Raw genomic sequence first — 23,807 nt, forward strand, 5'->3', positions numbered from 1 at the left:
GCCCAGCTGACGTTTAGCTCTGTGCTGTTAGTTTGCTCATTAAAATATCCATGAAGTCCGGGGCTGTGAGTAGGACACACACCGCGGAGCCATGGAAGAACCAAAATACTAATTCATTCATTCAGAGCGTCACGAGGACTTTCTGCCACGCAGCAGGTCTTTGTAGAAAGTGCGACGGAAGTTCTTACGTCAGTTTTTTGGAATATCACAATAGCCCTTTGGAGCTTGAGTATTATTAAGATCCCTCACCGTGGTGCAGAGCACAGATCATACATGAGGATCCGTGTTTTTAGGACACGGCGAACACGCAAGGATCTGAGGCGAGCCTTTGAAGATGGCCTGAGAGCGGTCGAGACTTCATCACTGAATATGTTTTATCAGAAACATTAGAATCAACAGCAAAATCAATAATAATGAACAGCTGTCAGTGTTCCTGATAGGAAGTGCATCATGGAGGGGTTGGATGGGCAGCACGTCGATCGTAGTCCATTAAAGAGGCTGACTCTGTGCTTTGACCTCCGCAGGGATCACGTGTTCGCAGTCAACCTGACGACGGCTTCAGGGGAGGTCGTCCCACAGCTGGTGAGTGCGATCGCTCAGTAAACACACAACGACATGGCTGCGTGGAGTTGTCGGGGTGTCGCCTCCGAGCGTTCCTCACACGCGGTCTTAGGATAAAATGTTCAAAGACAAATGCAACGATCTGTGAGTGCACATGAAGGCAGTCAGAGCTGTGAGGTGTGGGGCCGAGCATGAAGCTGCTTGAGCTGTAAGACATCAGACCGAGGCTGAGCTGAGCAGACCTCCGAGCAGCTCGCTGACAGGAAGCTCAAAGAGGTTCTTATACGTGCGTTTCTGCCTCGTTCACATCACGACACTCACGTGTCAGAGCGTGGGTTCAGTGTCACAGCTGGCCCTATCCATGCAGAGTTAAAGGGAGGGGACCGAGGACAGACCTCTGTGGCACTCCACGTCACAGTGGGTGTGGAAGAGCATCACCAGCAGCGTCGTGTGAAACAAAAAGTTCATTTCAGAGAGAACTGAGTGAAATGTTCTGCTTCGAGCTCCCTCCTCCTCCCGTTGCTGCAGCTCATTGCTTTGAAGTTAGTGTGTCAGGCTGCGTGACGATGACCCTCCACGTGGACGCCAAAATGTCCTCCAGCGTGAGAGAGGAGCCAGGTGGAGGTGAGAGATGCTCACGTTCTGTTGGGCAGACAGAAACCGCAGATGTTTCCTTCTCCTCGGCTGGCCGTCAGCGGCGATGATGTCAGCGTGCCGCGCTGCTCGCTGCAGCCTTTGGTGCTGATGGGTGTCTGCGTGGACCTGCTGTTGACCTGCTCACGGTGCTCGCTGTAAATATCAGCGCGCACAACAAAACTGTGCGTGACGCACAAAGGACGCGCTTCCTTTGATCTGCACACGTCCTCCTGATCAAAGAGAAGAGGTTACGGGGGCTCCTCACGGTAATGGGCCTCCCGGTGCATTGTGGGACGGCGGGCGGCGGCAGCTCTTTGATGTGAGCTGTTACTCTCGTTATCGGTGCTCCGACCTGAGCGGCACGGCGAGGACCACGTCGGTCTGTGTGCGCTTTAATCTGCAGTTATGGACTCGTGTTCTCGTCGGGTTTAGCACGTTTTACCACGGCGCTGATCGCCCACATCTGTTCTTTTAGGGGGAGAGACGGGAATAATCTGTATCCAGCTGGGATCTAATCCCATTTCTTTAAATCCATCATGAATAAAAGGGTTTACAGGCCCGTAGCCCCGCCTCTTTCAAGCTGCAGGCTGGGCTTTTGTCTGTCGAGGTTATCTGTAGGTGTGTTTACATTTCTGGCATGGTATCAGACCTGTTGACGCTGCCTCTGATGCACGCTGAGTGTGAGTGAAATGATGCTCGCTGCGAGGCTGCACGCTGAGGCATCTTGTTTCTATTTTAAAACCCAAATCAGCCCAAATAGGTCGCATTTTTCTGTGGAGCGATGACTCAGCAGCAGAGAAGTGAAGCATGCTGGGTTAGGCGTAGAACGTCGGTGCTGATGGAGAGCGCGAAAAGGTGGCTGCTTGGTGTTGTGGTTGAGACTGAGGTTTGTGTGTGTGAGCTGTTGCTGCTCCGCCTCCTCGCACGCGTGTTCACATCTAATCAAACCTCTGTCCCCCACATGCTGAGAAAATCACGCCCTCACTTTCCTCTTCCTGTGTTTCAGAAGCTGACGTGGAAGTCCAACGACGTCAGCAAGTGCACGGTCAGAGGGAAGAACAGCGTGAGTTCGCCTCCACCTCTGCTTCTGCTGCTCCGTCAGTTTTCCTCACAGTTCTAACTCTGCCTTTGTGTTCCAGGACGAGTGCTACAACTACGTGAAGGTGTTGGTGCCTCGAAACGACGAGACGCTGTTTGCCTGCGGGACCAACGCTTTCAACCCAACGTGCCGAAACTACAAGGTGAGCTTCAGATGGCGGCGTGCTCGGAGAGGGGACGCGCTTGGAGCGGGGACGCGCTCGGAGAGGGGGCGCGCTCGGAGAGGGGGCGTGCTTGGAGCGGGGACGCGCTCGGAGAGGGGGCGTGCTTGGAGAGGGGGCGTGCTTGGAGCGGGGACGCGCTCGGAGAGGGGGCGCGCTCGGAGCGGGGACGCGCTCGGAGAGGGGGCGCGCTCGGAGAGGGGGCGCGCTTGGAGAGGGGGCGTGCTTGGAGCGGGGACGCGCTCGGAGAGGGGGCGTGCTTGGAGAGGGGGCGTGCTTGGAGAGGGGGCGTGCTTGGAGAGGGGGCGTGCTTGGAGCGGGGACGCGCTTGGAGCGGGGGCGTGCTTGGAGCGGGGGCTTTAAAGAACTCACAGCTGCGTTGTGTCTCTCCTTCTGCAGCTCAATATTAAATTCGATAGCTTTTAAACTGCAGCGTGTCGGAGTTCCTCCAGCTCTTAATTAGACTTTAATTTTATTAATTTTCTTTACGTATTTGGCTGCGTGTGGATTATGAGACAGTCGATCATTAAGCAAAGGCAAGCTCATTTTTCCCCTCTTCAGCTTTTTCTCGTGCGTGTTTGAGGGCTGAATTACAGTCATCCCAATGAGACGTGTTCACCGCATCCTTTCACACAATCCTGCACGGACATCAAACCCACTTTACATGGACAGCCCACTTTGACCTTCACTGGACCAGACCAGTGAAACTCCCCCTCCTGTCAGAGTCAGATATGTGAATGTCAGAAGAAGAAGAAGCCGTTTCTGTGTTTCCTACATGATGAAGAAACTCTGCAGTGAAGAAATAAACGTTTAAACTAGGAGAGAAGGTTCCGCTCGCTCGTTGGCCAGACTGTCCTGTAAATTTAAAACAGAAAGTTGTTGTTTGTTCACGGTGCTTCCCCCGCTGTTGATCCACTTTAAAAAACAGATTTCTAAAGCAGACAGTCAAAAAACAGCAACTTTGATCTACTATAATTACTTTAGTGTGGGATGAAAGTCCTCAGAGTAGAGCTGTATGAGCCGTAAGAGCAGGAACAGCTCTGAAAGTTCTTAAATTACAAAATATGTCTAAACTATGAGGGGGAGGGGCTATGGCTGCGAGCTCTCTGTGAGGTCACAGCTCAGTGGGCTCATATCAGCCTCTAGGTTCAAGTGTGGAATCACTGAGCGGGTGGATGTCGGGTGGGGTTGCACGATGTTGGGTGTTTGGATGTCGGACAATGGGTTAGGGTGTTGGGTAGGTGGATGTCGGGTGGGTGGGGGTTGCAGAGAGGATGCTGCACTGAAAAGCTGGCAGCTGCTTTGGTCACTCGCAGGTTTCAGGCCCTTTCTCAATTCTCAAGTGAGTCCGTGCTCGTGTACTCGGCGAGTCCGGACTTGGCGAGAACGATGTCACAGGTCTGGAGCCTCTTAATTTCACTGTGAGTAATATGTTATGAAGCTTAACTTTGATCACAGCCAAACCGGTTTACTCAGGAACAAATAAAACTGAAATACACCAAACATTAACATTTAGAAGTGAGCTAAGTGACTTACATATCATGTTTAACCTCAGTGGGGGGGTTGTAAACAATGTGCCGGGAGTCCGCTGTTCTCGCCGGCTCTAGTGATCCTCGACCTCGCTGTCTGCTATGGAGCTGGCGGGTCACAGACGTCTCCGAAAACGTCGGAGCGCGTTTGGAAATATGTGATATCTTGATAAATCGAGCAGATATATGAAGTTCACACAGCTACATTCTCGCCTGAAAATAACTTAAAAGTTTATTTTGTGACCCAGAAAGAGTAATATTTAAAAGTTTTTAGCCTCGCTCGTCCGCCATTGCCACGTTTGGGTTTGGGACGAAATGCATTCTGGGATATTTAGCTGTACCAGCTACACACAAGTCACCACTGATGCATGCTCGATAAAACGGGCGGAGCGAGAACACATCCGGGACTGTTTCGCGTTCTCGGCTTGATGCGTACTTTGAACTGGAGCAGTACTTGGTCTCCGACTGATGCATGTTGAGACAGGGCCTCAGGCTCTCGATCAGCTGCAGTAAAATGTGAAAAAGGATGCAAACAGGAAACGGAGAGTGTCCCCCTTCAAAGTAAAAGTGGTGCCTTTTTGGAACTTGCGGGTGCAGCAGTAAGACAGGTTTGCCTGTGTGTCCATGTGTAATAATGAGTGAAGGACTAATGAAAGGACCAATCACAGCTCAGTGGTGAGAGCACCGTCCTGCTGCTTCTGGACGTGAGTCATTCTGACATGAACTGAAGGTAATGACTTTGATATTTTGCGAGTTATTATTTTAAAATGTTTAATTTTTTAATTCCAGTCAATTAAATGGAGCCGTGCTTCCTGCTGAGCGCTGCTGTGACTGATTACCGCAGTCGCATAAAGTGAGCGCCGCCTTTGTTTCCCGTCACTGTTTCCTAACAACTCGCTGCTGTGTCTGAGTGCGTCTGTTCTCTCCGTGCCCATTATCCTCTCAGCCGCTCAGCTCCCCCCGCCGTCACCAGCGTCGGGTTAATGAGCGCAGAGTTGACATGACGGCGTCCCCAGATCCTAATTGAAAGTGTCAGGTGGATCGGGACCCCTTGTCGAGACCTAATGACACTTTCACAACAAAAGCCACAATTTCAGGTGTCAATCCAGAACTGCGCTCTTATTTTCTTTTCCCATCACGCCGCCGTGCCGCTGCGGTTTGATTGACAGCCAATGACCCCATTTAGCAGAAGCTTTGTGTGCTTTGAAACCTCCGGCGGTGAGAAGGAAACCTGCTCACCCGAAGCTCACAGAGCGCTCTGTTCCCCTGGGAGGAGCTGAGCAGGCGACACCTCTGACACGCGGCGCTTTCATCATCCAGCAAAGAGCAGTTTTGTTAGCGAGGACCTGGAAGCGCCTTCATCTTCTCACTGCTCTGAAACAGCCAATCACCTCAACGCTGCTGTTAGCTTTAGCACAGGTGCCCTGAAGGCTCATTTCCAGCTCCAGGCTTTCGTGCTGGGACTCACTCAGGGCTAGGGATGGGTATCGTTTAGGTTTTATTGGATACCGGTGCCAAATCGGTACTTTTGGAACGGTGCTTAAAGAATGGAGAACAAACTTTGTCCAAAAACCTCGCATGTTTTTCTTTTCAGCATTCTCTTTTTTTCTGCAAAATGATAAGCACCGTCCAGCCCCACGCACGGGGCGATGCGCGCTGACTCTCTGATGGAGATTTACCACACCCGCAGTAGATGTGCTCGGTGTGAGGTCTCGCAGCAAGCTATCAAATACGGCGCATTTCTCGGCTTTTAAAAAAACGCTATGTGTCGCCAGGTGTTTCATCAGATTCTTGGTGTTACCTCCTTTGACAGCATCACAGTATCAGCTTAAAGCACTTGTTGCTGCTGAGTTTGCATCTTTTGCTGTGAAGTACAGCCAGACTTCTGACCGCTTCGCCTTGGGCATTTTTAATCTGTAGCTCTGCTCTAAAAGAACGTACGTACCTGGCCCCGCCTACTACGCTTGGAAAGGTAAAATGATTGGCTAGAATCCAAAGTGTGTGACATCTCTGGAAAAATAAGCACCGAAATAAAGCAGAGGTGAATGAAGTGTTGAAGAGAGAGGGAGGGTTGAGCAGAAAGGTCAGAGCATGGAGTCAAAGATGGCGGCAGCGGCGCCTCAAGGCCTGCAAACGGGTGGATTTATGAGGCCCCGATTCGCCTAGCGTAGCCGCTGCACTGACAGTGAAGTACAAGCTGAGCGCTCTCAGCTCGCTACGACATCATCAGTACAAAAAGAAACTCATTATACATTATTGCTACCACTGGAGGCAGGTCAAAGGTCACCGCTCAGCTGATCTGCGTTGTCATAGACGAGGGAGTAACAGAATGCTTGCTGCTGTCTGTTGTCTGGGATTTGTAGTTTAATCTGTATTTTTACTTTGCTCCACACACTCAGATGACCTCGCTGGAGCAGGTCGGGGAGGAGCTGGTGGGTCAGGCTCGCTGTCCCTTCGAGTCCGGTCAGTCCAACGTGGGACTGTTCGCTGGTGAGTCGACTGTAACTGGGTCAGCGACGTTTCTATTCCAGCACACACACATAGAAAAATAGAAAGTGGTTTCTGTTGGATGGTCCAAACAAGGACAAACGAGGCTGAAGGAGTTTGATGTGTGGAGGTGAACAGGTGTGCTTCTTTATCATCCCGTGTAAAAATGTGACGTTATACACCTGCCATGTTTCTCAGGTGGAGACTTCTACTCGGCCACCATGACGGACTTCCTGGCCAGCGACGCCGTCATCTACAGGAGCCTGGGCGAGGGCCGCCCCGTCCTCAGGACCGTCAAATACGACTCCAAGTGGCTGCGAGGTGGGTCACGGCTCCATCGCTCGCACGTTCGGATGTCATTTATATCGGTGTGGCTGACGTCTCGCACGGCTCACGTAAACCCGCTGAAGCCGAGGCTCACTGCGAGCCTGCTGAGGCTGTCCGCATACTTCTGCTGTGGTGAATCACACCTGCACGCCACGAAGCCGAGGGCGACAGCATCTGTCCCAGGATGCGACACGTTCCTGTGACCAGAGTAAACGCCGCACGCGTGAGCCAATCGCGGGACTGTGCAGTGGCTGTAGTGTGACGGTGCAGTTGAAAGCAGCTGTTATCAGCTGTAACCATGGCGATGAGCTGATGCTCAGAGCGACAGTGACACGTGACAGACGTGATCGCTGATTAATCTGTCCTCCCTCTGCAGAGCCGCACTTCCTGCACGCCATCGACTACGGGAACTACGTCTACTTCTTCCTGAGCGAGATTGCAGTGGAGTACACCACGCTGGGCAAGGTGACACTGTGTGTGAGTGTGTGTGAGTGTGTGTGTGTGTGTGTGTGTGTGTGTGTGTGTGTGTGTGTGTGTGTGTGTGTGTGTGTGAGTGAGAGCGTGTGTGTGTGTGTGTGTGTGTGTGTGAGAGCGTGTGTGAATGTGTGTGAGAGAGTGTGTGTGTGTGTGTGTGTGTGTGTGAGAGTGTGTGTGTGTGTGTGTGTGTGTGGGTGTGTGTGCCTGTGTGTGTGTGTGCCTGTGTGTGTGTGTGTGCCTGTGTGTGTGTGTGCCTGTGTGTGTGTGTGTGTGTGTGAGAGCGTGTGTGAGTGTGTGTGAGAGAGTGTGTGAGTGTGTGTGTGAGTGTGTGTGTGTGTGTGCCTGTGTGTGTGTGTGTGAGTGTGTGTGTGTGTGTGCCTGTGCGTGTGTGTGTGAGTGTGTGTGTGAGTGTGTGCCAGTGTGTGTGTGTGTGTGCCAGTGTGTGTGTGTGTGTGTGTGTGTGTGAGTGTGTGTGTGTGTGTGTGTGTCAGGCCTCGTGTGATTGGATGTTCAGTTAATTAGATTTTGTATTCTTTCATGTGAAGGTGATGTCACAGGAAGTGACCATCACCACGGCGCTGGTGGTTTAATGACCTGTTCTCTCGCCGGTCTGCAGGTGGTGTTCTCTCGGGTGGCCCGGGTCTGTAAGAACGATAACGGGGGATCTCCCAGAGTCCTGGAGCGATACTGGACGTCCTTCCTGAAGGTAGCGAACACGCTGCGTGTAGCGCCGAACTTTACCCGTCTGTGTCTCATCGCTCTGCTCGTGTGCTTCAGGCTCGGCTCAACTGCTCGGTGCCCGGAGACTCCTTCTTCTACTTCGACGTGCTCCAGTCGCTCACCAACGTGCTGCAGATCAACCAGAGACCCGCCGTGGTCGGCGTCTTCACCACTCAGGCCAACAGGTACGCCGCTGTGAGGGGTGGAGTCTGATTAGGCTCAGAGCTAATGTGTTTGGAGAAGGAGGTGAGAACGCTGTGGTGTGTTTTCGGGAAGAAGTCCTTGTTCCTCGGTAAATGTGTGGACACTCGGAGCGAGCAGGCGGGTTTTAGAAGATGAGTTATTGGGCCGTTATTTTGGGAAGGCGGGGCTTTTGGAGAGGTGGATTTTTGTTGGTGGAGCTTTTCAGTGTTTGTGATGGAGGTCACACCTCTGAGGACGTGCTCTCGGATGAGCCGGGGACAACCAGGGGACTTCAGGAAGTTTAGGAGAGGGCGTCGCTGGGAGGCTGGAGATGTCAATGTGTTACTGGAATGTGATTGGAGGACCGTTTTTTCTAATCTTGGCTGCATGATATCAGAGTGAAATGATGCACGGTCATATGAGGCACCCAGAAGCCCCGCCCATCTGCTGTTTAAAACTTCAGGATGGTGGGCTTAAAGTGGGAGGAGCTTAAACAGCCTGTTTTATCCAGTGTCAGGTAAAGAAGGATTATTCTGAACTGTGATTCATGCAAAGCCGCTCTGGGCCCGTTAAGATGGGAGCAGCGTGCTGGTGTTTGGACCAGTTTCCATGTTTCGTGCTGGATGTCTCCCGCCGCTCCCCACCCACATTTCTTCACAGACCTGTAGTACTCGCGGCGCAGCATTCGCCCTCTCTCAGCGAGCTGTCTGGATGATTTGAGTTTGGACTGAGCAGAGACAGCTCGTACTGTCTCTGCTCCATGAACGTCATTGTTGATGATGGTGTTTGTGATTGGTTGGACGGAGGTCTGCTGACTCGTGCCGTCCGTCTCTCTCCAGTATCCCCGGCTCGGCCGTCTGTGCCTTCTACATGGACGACATCGAGAAGGTGTTCAACGGGAAGTTCAAAGAGCAGAGGACCAGCGACTCCTCCTGGACTCCCGTACCCGACGAGCAAGTCCCCAGACCGAGGTGAGGACTAAATCCCAGTTTGCTTTCCGTCCCGCTTACTTAAACCCAGTTAGCTTTGTGTTTGTGACCAAGACGAGCTCTGACGTGTCTGCTTCATTCTTAAATGTCCAGGCCCGGTACGTGTGCAGGCGACGGCTCGGCTTCAGAATACAAATCGTCTGTTCAGTTCCCGGACGACACGCTGACCTTCATCAAGTCGTATCCTCTGATGGACGAAGCTGTTCCCTCCGTCAACGACCGGCCCTGCTTCACCAGGACGTCCAGCAGGTAACAGCAATGGTTCAGTGCTCTGATTGGTCAAATCGTATTGAGCTTCACTTCAGGGAACGATCACAGCCAGAGCTCAGGTTACCATGCCGACTCACGTTCCCGATGCAGGTGGAAGCTGATGTGTGAAAGTGTTTCAGTAAACCTCTGGTAACGCTTCAGCTTCAGCTGTGTTGGAGGCATCGTGTGGTCACGGTGAGTCCATTCCTGGTCTTCAAAGCTCAGCTGTGTTTTTGGCTGTAAATGGAGCCTGCGAGCTCATTCTGGCTGGTTTCCTCATCTCTTTTACCAAAATTCTGAATTCTGTTGCTGCGGATGTTTTATTCTTAGTTTTTCTTATTTGTTTTTGAGCTGAACTGGTGATTAATAAAGTCTGTTCTAGTCTTCTATTGTATTCTATCACACGACGCAACAGGAAAGTGATCTGCAGCATTGAATGACCGAGCCGGTGAACTGTGGAGCCATCACGAGCTCCCTCACTGTTGAGATGAGTTTAGGAGTCACAGCAGCTCCTACCGCCTCCACCGTCCCCACACAACGCCTGGAGGATAATCATCGGTATCAGCTCTGATTAGTCGCCGGCTCACAGGAAGTTCTCGCTCTGTGGCGGCTCTGAAAGTCTCTGACCTTTTTCAAATGAGTTTCTGATGGATTGTAATTATCACTCTGGAATAGGAATCAGGCTCTTCTGCGTATGAATTAGCCTTTGCTCCACAACGCTCCAAGCTTTCACATACCAACAGTCTTTGTGATTCAGTAACAGGTAAAAACAGAAAGGAACCCTCCGTGGTTAAATCAAGGTCCCCAGAGGATGTTTCATGTCTTTATCCACTCCAATCATTTTCATTCACACTGATGCTTGACAGGCTTGAGCTTTATCCCGACCATATATGAAACTTAAAAGGTTCCACTTCCTTTGACTGAGGACGGGAACCTTGCTGTGTTCCCTGCCTCTGATGGACGTCCTGCACTGAGAAGAAACCATCTGTGTTTCCTTATTTTTATGTTTTCTTTCACCGTCTGTCTGACTAATACTCAGCGTCTGAATGAATGCAAACACAGTTAATATGCTCAAACCTTTTCTATAAACACCAAAGAAACACATACAAAATAAAAAATAGCAAGAAATTCATTTCAAGGACAAGATCCCGGATTAGCCCCCAATTGTGTCAGAGAGGAGGAGCTGTGTGAAGCTGTGAGGCAAAGATGGCACTTTATTGTTGCTATTGTTGCACATCCCTGCTGCATGGTTTGAACTGTTTTAATAGCAGCAGGATGAAAAGTGTTCACGGACTGTGTCAGTAAACAAAATCTGCCTATTTTTAAAGCAGTTATACCAAAAATGTGTTTTTAAATTAAAATCTCACCCAGTCACGGCAGAAATACTGTGTCAGTGATGAGAAGCAGCCCAAACCCTGAACCTCACTCTGGGTAGGGTCGTGGTCAGGGAGTGAAAGGCTGTTGTCCTCACAACCTCGCTCAGAATCACAAGCTCATCAGAGTAAAGAAAAACTGTCTGAATTCCCTCCGCAGAGAAAAGATTTCATCTTCTGTCTTCCTCGTAGGTCCAAGTTGACCCAGATTGTGGTGGATGTCTCTGCCGGGCCTTTCAAGGACCGGACGGTGATGTTCCTGGGCTCAGACGATGGGTGGGTCTTGAAGGTTTTGGCCAGCACCCATCCAAATGACAGCTTTGGATCCAAACTGCTGGAGGACATCGACGTCTACAACCCGTCCAAGTAAGACGTGCTTCTGAGGACGGGCGAATCCTCCTGTTCCTCTGTTTAACCGACTGTCTCTGTTTGTGCTCAGGTGCAACGTTCAGGGTCAGGAGGACAGGAGGGTTCTGGGCCTGGAGCTCGATAAGGACCATCACGCCTTGTTTGTGGCTTTCAGCAGCTGTGTGATCAGAGTGCCGCTCAGCCGCTGCGCCCAACATGGAGCCTGCAAAAAGTACGAAATCTCAGACTTGCTGCGAGTCTGGTTTTATTTCATTGGTTTGGATTTCAGCTGACCTGAAACGGCCTCACTCTGATAACTCTGAAACATCCAGAGACATTAGAGCTGAGGTACGACGCTTCATTTGGAAACATGGTGAATATTTCAGTGAGCGCTCGAGACAACGGAGACGAGCCCAATCAACACGGAGGAGAAGACGATGAAGAGATGGAGCTCGCTCCTAAATTAGAGCCCATTCATCACTGTACACACACACACACACACACACACACACACACACACACATATACACACACACACACACACATATACACACATAAACACACAGACACACACACACACACACACACACACACACACACATACAAACACACACATACACACACACATACACACACACACACACATACACACACACACATACACACACACACACACACATACACACACACACACATACAAACACACACACACACACACACATACACACACACACACACACATATACACACACACACATACACACACACACACATACACACGTACACACACACACACACACACACACACACATACACACACACACACACATACACACACACACATACACACACACACACACACATACACACACACACACATACACACACACACACACACGCTCTGGGTCTTTGTAATTACTGAGCAGGATCAATGAGTGCCAGCTCGTGTGATGTGTGAACACAGCTGCAGCGTACGGAGGCTCCCACCAGCCGTCTCCATCATGGAGACGCTAACAAAGACGTTCCACTCTCCTCCTCCTCCTTCTTCTCCTTCTTTTAGGTGACGTGGTCTCCTCCAACAGTTCACAGATCTGGAAGATGAGCAGATCTGAAGGTGTTTGTTGAAAGACTTTCCTAAAGGTTTAGGGCAGGGGTGTCCAACTCCAGGCCTCGAGGGCCGGTGTCCTGCAGGTTTTAAATCTCACCCTGGGTCAGCACACCTGAATCAAATGATTATTTCATTACCAGGCCTCTGGAGAACTTCAAGACATGTTGAGGAGGTCATTTATCCATTTAAATCAGCTGCGATGGATCAAGGACACATCTAAAACCTGCAGGACACCGGCCCTCGAGGCCTGGAGTTCCCTAGCCGTGCTTTAGGGGATCATTAGCCAGCGACGTTTAAAGCTCTCCCTGCTGCTCTGCAGGTGTTCTCAGAGCGTGCTGGGAGGCTCGTCTGACTGTGACTGAGTGATGAGGAAGAGCCCAAACTCTAACTCCTCTTCCTCTCCTCCCTCTGCAGAGCCTGCCTGGCCTCTCGTGACCCATACTGTATCTGGCTTCGGACCGGGAGCTGCGCCAACGTTGCGCCGGGTTTCAAGTATGTATTATTTCCTGTTTCTGTGCCTGTGCCGCTCTCTCTTCCTTTTCTTTGCTCCGCCTCCTTTCAGCCTCCATCAATCCGATGGAGGCTGAAAGGAGGCCCCTCACCATAGACCAAACTGGTTTGGTCTATGGTGAGGGGCGTGGCCTCTGTGACTGACAGGTGGATGGTGACACAGGCGGCTCGTGTTGGTGCTGTTAGAGCCTGTTGGAGCATTCGTGGTAATCTGACCAATCACACGGCTGCTGTGAGGTTGCTGTGCTACCAGAGGCGGAGCTCCAGGTCTGCTGAATGAACTTTGAGGGTTGTGATTGGATGATACTCACAGGTATCTGTGTGTGTTTGCTGGAGCCTCGTGGTGAAAAATGTTTGCTTGCTTCTGTTAGAAACCATCATACCAGCACCAAGGTGATGTTGTCCATCTTTCATATACAGTCTGAGTGTTTACTGTGACGTCATCATCGTTAAACCGGAGACCGAGTCGGTCCTCTGTCGACATTCCCGGTGAAACATTTCAGGAAGCTCGTTCCGCCCCAAACAAACCGGCTCAGCGCTGAGAGGCTCGCAGGCTCCTCGAGAGAGCGCAGAGGCGTGAGTCAGAGGAACGTCTGCGCCGTGAACACGTTTCACCTCCGATCAGAGAGGCTGACGCTGATCTCTGCGGCGTCTGAGGCGTCGGGCTGAAGCACAAACTGCAGCATCCATGTGAATCCCCGCAGCACTGTGGACGGCCACGAAAAATGCCCATTTGAGACGCCGCGTGAAACGCTGAGGGAGAATCGGTGATGCGAGAGCTGCCGCAGATCGATCTGATGTTGTTTTCATACGCTGGTCGGGGGAGGGGTGTTTCAGCCGCTGTAATATCATCAGCTGGGGTCCTCAGACGGCAGGCGAGAGAACGATCACAGGAAGTGAGTGGAAACATCCCAAACTGTGAAACTGGAGCTCTTGGAGGAATCCTGCAGCTTCGGCGTGTCCTGAAGATAAAATCAGACACTTTGTGTTCTTTGAACTTATCTGCGCCTGAAACGAGTCGTTCTTGTTTCACAAAGGCAAACGGAGCTTTTCAAAATAAAGCTGTGCTCAGTGAATGATGTGAGGATGAAAGCATGTAAAGATGAAGCTCTGGTCGGATCAGTCTGAGCAAACATCTGGTCTGCACATGTGGAATAACTCAGATATTTCCTGCAGAAACACTGAAAATATCTTGACGATGAACGCAGCACGGCGCGGTTACAGTCTGCACGCTTTCCTAACACGCCTCATTTTGTACTTTCTTTTTCTCTGGAAGTGTCAGGGATTAGCTGGAAACACCGACGCTAATTTTTCCCTTCACACTCATTTGAGTGTGTGCTCTGTAGCACCGAGCCTTTCTCTCTTCATCACCAGGAATATTTGTTTCCTGTGAGTGTGTGCCGTCTGCAGGGACCTCTGCTTCGCTCCAAGCACACTTCACAAGAAAGGCTCGAGTCAGGAAGCCGCTCGCCTGGGAGCAAAACGCCGGCAGGGTGTTTGCACTCCGCCATGCTTCCTCCAACTCGTCCTGCGGCTGATTTGTTTACATCCATGCAAACGTGCAGACGGGCTCAATGTGTTTCAAGTGTACGACATCAGCTCATCATTTAACCTGAAATCACTTTATCTGAGCTTTATTCAGCACAGCATACAAGGCGTCATGTTACAGAGTGATGTGACGAGGCTTACAGGCGTGTTGCCTCTGCACATACGTGTGAAACTCAGAAACACCCTTCAGCTGCGATAACAGCTCTGCACATCAGAGGGCGCTCTGCAGCTTCCCCGCTGGCAGCACACAAACACACTGATCAGCTGATCCGAGCGGAGACGGTCACCAATACCTGCACACAGCAGGGGTTCAGGAAATGTTTCATGTCTCAGAGAAGAAAACTGTGATTTTTGACTCGTCCATAATCGGTGTTATTGATCAAATATCAGCCTGATCTATCGCTCTGGTGTCAGACAGGTTGAGTTTGTGGGTCTGCTTAGCCGTCGCCGTGCAGACTCGTTGCCTAGCTGCGCCTCACTGTGGTCCACTCACACGCCCGGCGTCCTGAGCTGTCACACCGCAGACGCTGCAGGTGGTTATTTATGATGACCATCATAGAGCTGACAGGAAATGATGGCGTCCTGCTCAGATGGCGGTGATGACGGAGGTGCAAACAGATGGTTTCAGTGTTTAGAGGAAGTCACACAGATGATCTCCACCACAGCAGCGTGAACGACACAGCGGGCGTTGCCATGCAGACAGAGCAGAGAGGATTTAAATGGACGGGGTGAGATAAAAAGGAAGCGAGCAAGGAAACGGAGAGCAAGGCGAAGCTGTGATGCAAGAGGTGGAAAGGAGGAAGATGAGAGAGGAGCAGCAGCACAAAGACAGAGGAAGAGATCTGTGTCAGGAAGACGTGCAGCCGGGTTTGTCGGAGAGATTCACGGCGCTCTGACTCAGCACTTTGGTCCGCTCACCGCAGCGTTTATGAGGTTCGTCTTGTTTAAAGTCGGGGATGGATATCTGTGGAGGACCACAGCGCTGACTCTGTGCTGACGACGGTGTTTTGTAGGATGTTTAAAACGTCTTCCTGACGCGTTGTCAGCGAGGCGTTCACGTGCAGTCAGAAATGTGGACGCTGAGTGTCGTTTCCTGGAGGATCAGAGAAAGAGTTTTGCTGCTGAGTCGTTCCAGTCGCCTGTTTTTGTCTCATTATTTTCTCACTGCTCTGCTGAAACTGAAGCTGATGTTTTGGACGTCTCATTGAAACCGAAGCACCTCTGCAGCCTGAAGCCGGCACACCTGCCGGAGGCTGAGCTGCAGCTTCCGCTCTCAGAGGTGTTCCTGCAGAGCTGAAGGAGTTTCAGCCCCTCAAACTTCTGCTGAAAAGTAACAGATTCCCTCCGGGGAGAAGAAGGGATGAGTGAAGAGGAAGTTTAGCAGCTTATATAACTCCATGTGAAGACAGAAAATGGAGAAGCAGCTGCAGAATACTAAAAAAGGACAGCAGGAGGAGGAGGCAGGTAGAGAGCCAGTTACCTGAAAACATCCGTGTGGTTTAAAATCCAAACTGCACTCAGATGTTTAGGGGGCGCTCTCAGAGTCGGCCATGTTCACGCCGCTCCACCCTCCTCCCATGTCAATAACACGATCGATGAAGCATCAGCGACCCTCACAGGTCTGCCCACTTTACTGTAACAACGACTGATGACGTCATAAAACGACAGCAGCTGGAACAGCTGGCTGGGTCGCTCAGGTGGGTGATTAACGTTGCTCCTGCAGTCTGTCTGCACCTCTTATCAAGCAGCACGGCTCTGGCCTCCTCACGGCCCAAACACCTGCAGGAGACACACCTGAGCGGGTCCAGGGTTCAGTCCTGATGGTTCCACCATCGCTCTGGTCGGCATCGCAGTGCCTACTGTGTTTGACATCCCGGCTGGGAAAGGTCACATGGAGGACCGTTCATCAATGCCGGGCAGCGGTGGGCAGGGCCGGTGCCAGCAGCGTTTCCGTCCTGGGCGTGAATGTAACAGCGATGCTGTGAAAGCGCCTACGTACACATTTGTGTTCTTCAGCCGCACATGCCCGACCTGCCTCCACGCCATCAGCACCAAAACGCCATTCAGCATCAGCGGCGTTTTCTGGCTGACTGACGGAGTCTATTTCCATCCCCTCCTCCTCCTCTGAGGTGAGCGAGGCGTTCAGGTGCCTGAACATGGCTGGGATTTATAGCGACCTCCTCCTGTTCTCGCTCCTCACTTACAGCTCAGCCCACGCTGGTGGAAGCTGGAGCGAGCGCGGGGGTGGCACTCGCAGAGGTAAATATAGAGCGACGAGGAAGCGAGAGCAAAACGCTTCATAATAAATTCAGTTTAACGAATGTTCTGCAGCGCCCGCTCCTCCATAATTCATCCAACTTTTTTGGGTGGTGTGGTTTTATCTCTCTGGCGTGCAGACGGTCTGAGCGGGGAGGGAGAGTGTGCTCGCTGTGTACACAGGAAGCTCTGCAGACACACTCCCACGTGTGACGGCTTACAGGGGACTCCTGCTCGGGCGGCGCTGTGGGTCTGTGTGGCTGAGCTTCAGTGTTCAGAGGTGTTCCATCGAGGTCCATCGCACCCCAGCTCGGCTGAATCGTTCGACGGTATCTTCGCGCCTGAGGCGCCGGCGCCGTCCTTCCCTCTCAGATGTAGTAAGAAGAGGATCACAGGTGTCAGAGGTCACAGCGTGGACAGCACGTTTTACAGCGACGTGTTTTAGAGGCCTGCAGGTGTGTGCAGGTGACGTGTGAGGAGAACTCGGAGCCCTCAGGTGGTGTCAGGCCGCATCCATCACCTGCTGGTCGATCTCCCGTGAACACACTGACACCGGGTGGAGGAGGCAGTCTCCGTCTCAGCTGAGCTCTTTCCTGTAGCTTTCTGGGATATGGAGTGCAGTCTTCTTCATGTGCTCCCCTTTGTTCCTCTCTCTGACACACCTGGGCAATAATAACGTTGTCACATGGTTTGTGGTGACGCGTTCGGTTCATTTAAGGTTTGGGAAGCATGGAAAACGTGCGCACGCGTGTCTCAGCGCCTCAGGAAACTGGCTGTGTTCCCTCTGTGGCTGTTGTGACAGCGTTGCATGTTTGGTCACATGTTGTTGTAAACAGTGAACATTCATCCAAATGCCTCTTTTTGTGTGTTTGTCAGTAAGTGATGAATCCATCAGACACAAAGCGGAGGAAGAGAGTAAGACAGCGAGCAGCTGCCGGACAGCTGCCAACCAGCAGGCGTGTTGGCCGTACGGGCAGAGCGTGGTAAAGAGAGCTGGAAACACGCGTGCCAGATGAAACTCGGGTGTGGGCTCGGTGCGATCGGGCTGATGGATGCTTCTGTCACAGATCGCAGCGGCGTGGCAAACCCAGCAGCTTTGTGGGCAAAGATTCCAACACCTGGAAACTCTGTGCCGGCTCCGTCTTCCTGTCGATGCTGGCTCGCTTTTCTTGTTGTTTGGAAGAAAAGCTTTGATCGCCGGACGCTGGGAGAGCGGCTCGGTAATAACTGCTGACAGATTTCAGATTTCCTGGTGAGCGTTTGAAGATGGCCCGTCTGTCCGACTGCGGTTAACGTCGAGATTAAACCTGTTCTTGTTCACACCTTCACCTGAGGCCTTTGAAGCTCAGGGTCACCTCCACGTGCACAGATGTGGAAGCCGGGCGTCCGTTGGTTATTTAGCTGTGCGTGTTTGAGCGGCACAGATCAGCTGAGAGGACGCTCACACGGCTGGTAGTGAGTCACAGCGGCAGGCAGGACAGTTGCTGAAAGCGGGTCGTACGTTCCGGCTTGGATACGCGTCCCAGCTTTCCTCTCAGCATCGTCTCCATGGTGATCATTCCTGCTGCCACCATCGTGACCCTCCCGAGCGATTGCTGTGGACGACCTTAGTCCTCGTGCGGAGGCCGATCCAGTCTCACAGTCAGAGGAGCGTAGGACACACACGGATGGTGTAAAGGCGGTGACATCATGGACGTGTGCGTACGTGAAGGCGTGACACATGTCGTAGTTTCAGGTTATTACTTTTGATCCCCAACTGAGAAGAAGTCAGTAAAAGCTGCTGATGGCCTGGGCGGAGGCTCTGAAACTGCACAGGTGACGGAGACGCTCTCCTGGGATTCATCAGACGTGTCGGTGATGCGGACAGCTGGGAGGAATGCACGCCGCGGTGATTGGACTGGGAATGTTGGGAAACTCGCTCCTGTGTTAACGTGTTTTATCTTTCTAACAGCCCACTGGTGTTTGTGTGGCGGCGGTACTCGCTCCACTTTTTTGTCCCGTGTGGCTGTGAAATCCTGATTTGTTGCCTCTTTAAAAATGGATTTGAAGGTCAGGTGGAGGCGCTGGTGGTGATGGAGTCAGAGACGGTAAACAGCAGGGACAAAACGGCGAGCAGGAGACGCCGAGCGGAAAGTAATTGACTTCATTTACAGCAGCTTTACTGATACTGTGTGTGTGTGTGCGCCTGTGTGCGTGTGTGTGTTTCATGGTCACTTCTTGTCCCCGTCTGTCTTCGGGCTGGACGACCTTCCTGCCTTTAATTGGACGAGCTCCTGTGGCCTTCGCACGGAGCCGTGCGCTGCAGATGAACCATGTGACAAAATCTGATTAAATGTTGTCCCAAGCCATCACCTGTCACCGATTAAGCTCCCCGGCAACAGTAACCAGCAGTGCAGCGTCTGGTTTTGTTCGATGTTTCACCGTCCTGATTGTCGTCTCCTCTCCTCCCTCTCCTTGTTCCGTGTCTGCAGGGCGGGGTTTGAGCAGGATATCGAGGGCGACCACTCGTTTCATCCGGACAGCTGCCGCGGTGAGATAAACCTGCAGGTTACACCCACAGTGCGCACGATAACAGCTGTATGCGTGTTTGTGTGGACCAAGGGTCCTGCTTACCTGCACGGTTACACCAGACTGGTTCTATAGAGGGTACCCAACTCAGACGCTGCAATGATCCCTGCAAACATCCATCTATCTATTCATCCATTCATCCATCTATTCATCCATTCATCTATTCATCCATCCATCTATTCATCCATCCATCCATCTATTCATCCATCTATTCATCCATCCATCCATCCAATCATTCATCCATCCATCCATCCATCTACTCATCCATCCATCCATTCATCCATCCATCCATTCATCCATCTACTCATCCATCCATACATCCATTCATCCATCCATACATCCATTCATCCATCCATCTACTCATCCATTCATCCATCCATCTACTCATCCATTCATCCATCGATCTATTCATCCATCCATCCATCCATTCATCCATCGATCTATTCATCCATTCATCCATCGATCTATTCATCCATTCATCCATCTACTCATCCATCCATCTATTCATCCATCCATTCATCCATCCATCTATTTATCCATCCATCTATTCATCCATTCATCCATCGATCTATTCATCCATCCAGTCATCCATCCATCTATTCATCCAGTCATCCATCCATCTATTCATCCATTCATCCTTCTATTCATCCATCCATCTATTCATCCATCCATCCATTCATCCATCGATCTATTCATCCATCCATCTATTCATCCATTCATCCATCCACTCATCCATCCATTCATCTATCTATTCATCCATCTACTCAGTCATCCGTCTATTCATTCATCCATCTATTCATCCATCTATTCAGTCATCCGTCTATTCATTCATCCATCTATTCATCCAGCCATCCATCCATCCATTTATCCATCTATTCATCCATTCATCCATCCATCTATTCATCCATTCATCCATCCATCTATTCATCCATTCATCCATCCTGTTTTTTTAATCTATAATATAAACCCACACACACACACACACACACACACACACACACACACACACAGTATCTCTAATCCATCAGATCAGCTCAGCTCCTGTCAGCAGGTCTGATGGGGGTCTGGGTTGAACTTTCAAAATAAGAGCAGCAGCACTGTAAGTAGAAATCTGCTACGAGTGGCATGGCTTTTTTTTTGCAGTGAACTGAACAGAGTTACCATGGCAACCTGCCCAAGTAAGGTCCATGTGTGACCATATGTCAAAGCGACGAACAGGAAGTGTGACACTCAGGTCTATGCACAAACACAGAGAGGTACAGGAAGTGAAGTGGAGAATAAATGAGATGAATCTGTTTTATTTTGAATCTGTGCAGCTGACGTGTTGGCTACGACACGGAACCAGGAGTCCACCGCCGACTCCGCCTACGGTAAGAAACCTTTCTTCTTCTGTTGTTAGTGTTGATCAGAGGGCTGTGGGTCCTCACAGTGACCGTATAAACATGACCTTTTGTTACCTACATATGCAAGCGGATTAAAGGTGTGTGTAAGGACAGGCCACAGGCCACAATATGAGCAAATACGTCCTGTTACCTTCTGCTTCTGACGCTAATGAAGGTCCAAGCACTGGATGACTTTAAGATTATTCAGATGGGAATTTGAGTTAAAACGTCTGTCAGCGAGCATGGAACCTGGAGGACGTGACTCTGAGGAACGTCGTCATCTGCTAACGAGCTCCGGCTTGACCGTTGACGTACAGTAGCTCGTCGCGCGGTTTGACATCATTACCCTCGCTAGTTCCCAGCCCCACAGATCAAACGCAGCTGCCTGCTCTGTATTCAGGCTGCAGCTCGGCTGCTACCTGCCTGTCAGGAGTCCTGCTGGGAAGCCGGCTGGCGTATTGTCATTCAGAGCGCCGGCAGACCCACGCAGTGAATCCATTAAGGCTCCCGGAGCTGCATTACTGTGATTAAAGCCGGAGAGGGGACAGGCGTGAACGTCGCTGATAGGCGCTCTACTTGACACCAGCCGACTTCGTCTTTCAGGAGTGCGTCGAGCATTCTCGAGAGGCGGCGGCACGTCAGCAGCCACAATAGCAGTGATGAAATGGAGAAAGGTGAACGGAGCGGGTCACCGTGCTGCGAAGGGGAATCAGGAGGAAGTGAGGAGATGAAGGAGCGCATAGTAAAACATCACAGACGTAATCAGGTCTGACAGGCCGGCTGAGCTCCTGTAGGCCACGCCCTGTAAGCGACTGCAAGCCACTTTGGAGCCCACCTCCACCCCAGCTGTGCTCATGATGTCACTGTTTGATGGCTGTGATATGTGACTGAGTTATCACCTGCGTGTGTGTGTGTGCATGGAGCTGATATTAACATGTATGAGCCATGTGTGAGTCTCCAGTGGAAACTTTTCCTTGTTCACACGTCAGCCTCTGCGTGTCCTGTTTGTCGAGTGAAGCTGTGTTTGACATCAGGACCTCGAGTGTGACGAGCAGCATGTGAAACGTCGGTTTTTCTGAGCTGCATCCATGTGTGTGATGTTTGTGCACGCAGCAGTGCGAGCGTGATGCTGTGTGCACGCCGGCTGCGCTCAGGTGTTTGTGCACTTCAGCTCCGCCCCTCATTTGCCTCGTAAATCGGTGAAACGGCAGCAGGAAGCGAGCATAAAGCCGCAGCCTGCAGTCATGTACACGCCGGGTTAGAGAACAAAGACTTCCCCGTAATCAATACCCGTGTGCAGGCGATTAGCCCCGACTGACTGAAATGATTGTAGACGTAGCAGATGCGAAGCAGCGGGGACGCTCCGACGTGCTCGCAGGGATTCGTCTCCTGACTCGAGCTAATCGTATCGTCATTAACTCTCCTTTTAGTTTCAGGGTTTATTGATGCCTGCGGGGATCGCACCGCAGCTCGATAAAGATGCAGGGTGACTCTGTCCGTGCTCGGCGCCGCACCCGTTTTTCACACTCAGTGTGGAGCTCTGATTGTAAGAGAGCTGCTGCTGCTGCCCTGGTGGCCTGATAGCAGGCACCTCCTTCATAATGGTGTCTGAACCATTAACTTCCTGGTGTCGGGCAGCCGGGTGTGAAGGACTCAGACAACAATGAATGAGTGATGTTTGAGCACACGTTCATCCACAGCGCCACGCTAGAGTGGCTGTCGTTACTGTAATGACATCGTTTTGCAGGGAACGGTTCCCATAACGACGTTTTCTCTGCAAATTGGTTCTTTAATGCCGTGCGACGCAGCCCCGTGGACTCGCTGCACTGAGATTGGCCTCATGCAGCAGTGCACTCTTTTCATTAGAGGAGCGCCGGTGTTCTGGGAATCCATCCTACCTGACAAACCATCCTACCCGTTGTTTCTGCGCATGCGCACAACACGAAATGAAGTGCCAAACCATCCTACCTTTGTGAATGTGAGCTACAAGCATACTCTGATGGGCAACGTTAAGTGGCAAACCGTCATACCTACTTAAATTGTGCTGGAATTGCTCTGTGACAGCAGAAATGTGCATAAACTACTTACTGTAGGACGATTTGTCAGAACACCGGCGCTGTGAGTCGTGCAGACGCCGGTGCTTCCTGGGTGACGTGACTGCGGTTTGTGCGCGTTCCTGATCGTAGGACGGCCGATCCAGGAAATGAAGTTTGTGCTGTTAGCGTGGGTCCGACAGACCGGGCTCCGGTCGGAGCTCACACGCCTGTCAGACCGACAGGCGTCACGGATGATGATGTAAAACCACGAGAACGATCATCAAACTTCTCAGCTGCTGGTTTGCGATGTCAGTTTGTCCTGCTGACGGGACACGCGTGAACTCGTCCTCACCGAGAAGCGAGCGCCGCGATCGGCCGCGGACCCAAGCGGTCTGAGGGGGTTTGTGCTGCCGCGGGGAGGAGATGGCGTCCGGCGTTCTTCCATCTTTTTAATGACATGAAAGTGAGCGCTGACATTTAAAGGACGCTCGCAGCTCTGACCTGTTCAGTGTCTTATGGTGACATTTGTTTGAAGGTTTGTCAGAGATATCTCAGAATCACTTCTCTGATCCTCCAACTGCATCAGTGGCTCCCAACAAAGACTGTATATAAAAGATGGAGGCTCACCTGCAGCTCTAACACCTGGCTCCTGGCTCCTCCCTGTATCTGAAACCTCGCAATACGCCCCCCATCAAGCTGCGCCTGTAGCATGTCAGCTTCTTAGGACGGAATGGACGAACAGTACTCACGGTATTCGGGTACTCAGTACTCACAGTACTCTCAGTACTCACAGTAACCCCAAATTGCTCTCCGATGCATCCACCGGAGTATGAATGTGGGTGAATGCACAAGTTGTGTAAAGCAATTTGATGCTCAGAAGAGTAGAAAAGCGCTATATAAGAACCAGTCCATTTACTCAGGTACTCAGTACTCACAGTACTCGCACTTCTCTCAGTACTCAGTACTCTGAGTACTCTACCTGGTGCTGTGAGTTTCTTCAGCAGTCTGTCTCTGTGAGATCCGCAGAGCTCGCGGCGCTCACCTTAACCTGTTGCAGCTGATCATGTGACATCTGTTAGCAGGGGCGAGGCCTCGAGCTGTCTGCTCAGGGGTCACATTCATATCACCATAGCAACGCTGTTAGTGATCACACACACACTTTCAGCCTGCATCGCTGCTGTAGCTCACAGGAGCGTGGGAGGTTGTTGTTATAGGGCTTTGGAGCGTGATGTCACGGGGGTGGGCGTGGAAAGGATTTTGG

The 23,807-nt window shown here is 51.4% G+C and overlaps 1 protein-coding gene across 6 annotated transcripts in view; it reads left to right on the top strand.

Moving 5' to 3' along the window:
- Nucleotides 1-23,807, top strand: part of LOC147303103 (semaphorin-6D-like) — an 86,723-nt gene that overhangs the window by 46,705 nt on the left and 16,211 nt on the right. For all 6 annotated transcript variants that reach the window (XM_086281433.1, XM_086281434.1, XM_086281430.1 and 3 more), the window contains 15 exons: nt 525-582; nt 2,204-2,260; nt 2,337-2,438; nt 6,385-6,475; nt 6,671-6,793; nt 7,176-7,264; nt 7,893-7,982; nt 8,054-8,181; nt 9,019-9,150; nt 9,262-9,417; nt 10,983-11,156; nt 11,230-11,370; nt 12,661-12,738; nt 19,032-19,090; nt 20,445-20,498. In XM_086281433.1, coding sequence (XP_086137559.1) covers nt 525-582; nt 2,204-2,260; nt 2,337-2,438; nt 6,385-6,475; nt 6,671-6,793; nt 7,176-7,264; nt 7,893-7,982; nt 8,054-8,181; nt 9,019-9,150; nt 9,262-9,417; nt 10,983-11,156; nt 11,230-11,370; nt 12,661-12,738; nt 19,032-19,090; nt 20,445-20,498 — 1,532 coding nt within the window. The remainder of the gene's footprint in view (nt 1-524; nt 583-2,203; nt 2,261-2,336; nt 2,439-6,384; nt 6,476-6,670; nt 6,794-7,175; nt 7,265-7,892; nt 7,983-8,053; nt 8,182-9,018; nt 9,151-9,261; nt 9,418-10,982; nt 11,157-11,229; nt 11,371-12,660; nt 12,739-19,031; nt 19,091-20,444; nt 20,499-23,807) is intronic.

Source organism: Aulonocara sp. 'chitande type north' Nkhata Bay, linkage group LG22 (genome assembly GCF_057382095.1).
Source record: "Aulonocara sp. 'chitande type north' Nkhata Bay isolate Kocher_YH1m ecotype deep benthic linkage group LG22, A_spYH_male_GT1.1, whole genome shotgun sequence".
Taxonomy (NCBI): domain Eukaryota; kingdom Metazoa; phylum Chordata; class Actinopteri; order Cichliformes; family Cichlidae; genus Aulonocara; species Aulonocara sp. 'chitande type north' Nkhata Bay.